General features: G+C 35.6%; 1 protein-coding gene across 1 annotated transcript in view; it reads left to right on the top strand.

The window, feature by feature from the left end:
- Nucleotides 487-703, top strand: part of LOC107618754 — a gene marked incomplete in the record, with an annotated part of 6,972 nt that continues 6,755 nt past the window's right edge. The window contains 1 exon segment of the mRNA XM_016320897.2: nt 487-703. Coding sequence (XP_016176383.1) covers nt 681-703 — 23 coding nt within the window.

Raw genomic sequence — 703 nt, 5'->3', positions numbered from 1 at the left:
ATAGACCATATTGAATTAATTTTAAAAATTATTTTGGATATTAAAATTTGAAAGGTCCAATTGAATTGGTCTAAAATTTAGGATCAAATACCAGTTCACACTTACGAAAATGGAGGGTTGACATAGTGTTTCTAGCTGGTACCGACAGTGAAAAGGAAAGAATGGTGTCTTCTTTGAGCTCAGCTAGCTCTACTTAGTACTTATTAATAGTTTTATTTTGTAATTATGTAAAAGATGACTAGTTTTATTTGAGAGAGTAAGAAAAATTGGATGTTATTTTTCTTTTAATATTTGAGAGAAATAGGCTTTTAACAGTATCATTAGGGCATTACATGGCGAAATTCCCGCCGTAAACCATATGAGATTTGGTTAATAATTATCTATAATCGATTATTAAGTATTTAAATCCAAATAAAAAGCTTTAATTACATAGTCTTAGACACTAGACAGTGACATCAACAGCAGAGCAATAAGCCGTAAGTCATAAACGGTTAAACACAGAAACAGTGTCTAGCAGCCACCCACTTTGGGCTGGTTGGGTTGGGTTGGGTTGGGTTGGGTTGGGTGCGGGTCCTTCATTCCCTTTCATTCGTGAAAGCTGAAAGCTCCAATTCCAATGTCGATCATGGCGGTGCCCATTGTTCTGTGATAACATTAATTCATCAGTTTTAATTGGAGTTATGCCCTCCGCCTCCGCCTTATT

The sequence above is a fragment of the Arachis ipaensis genome, chromosome B09, assembly GCF_000816755.2.
Source record: "Arachis ipaensis cultivar K30076 chromosome B09, Araip1.1, whole genome shotgun sequence".
NCBI lineage: Eukaryota > Viridiplantae > Streptophyta > Magnoliopsida > Fabales > Fabaceae > Arachis > Arachis ipaensis.
Note: the sequence above shows the minus strand (reverse complement) of the source record. Positions and strands in the feature narration are given on the sequence as shown.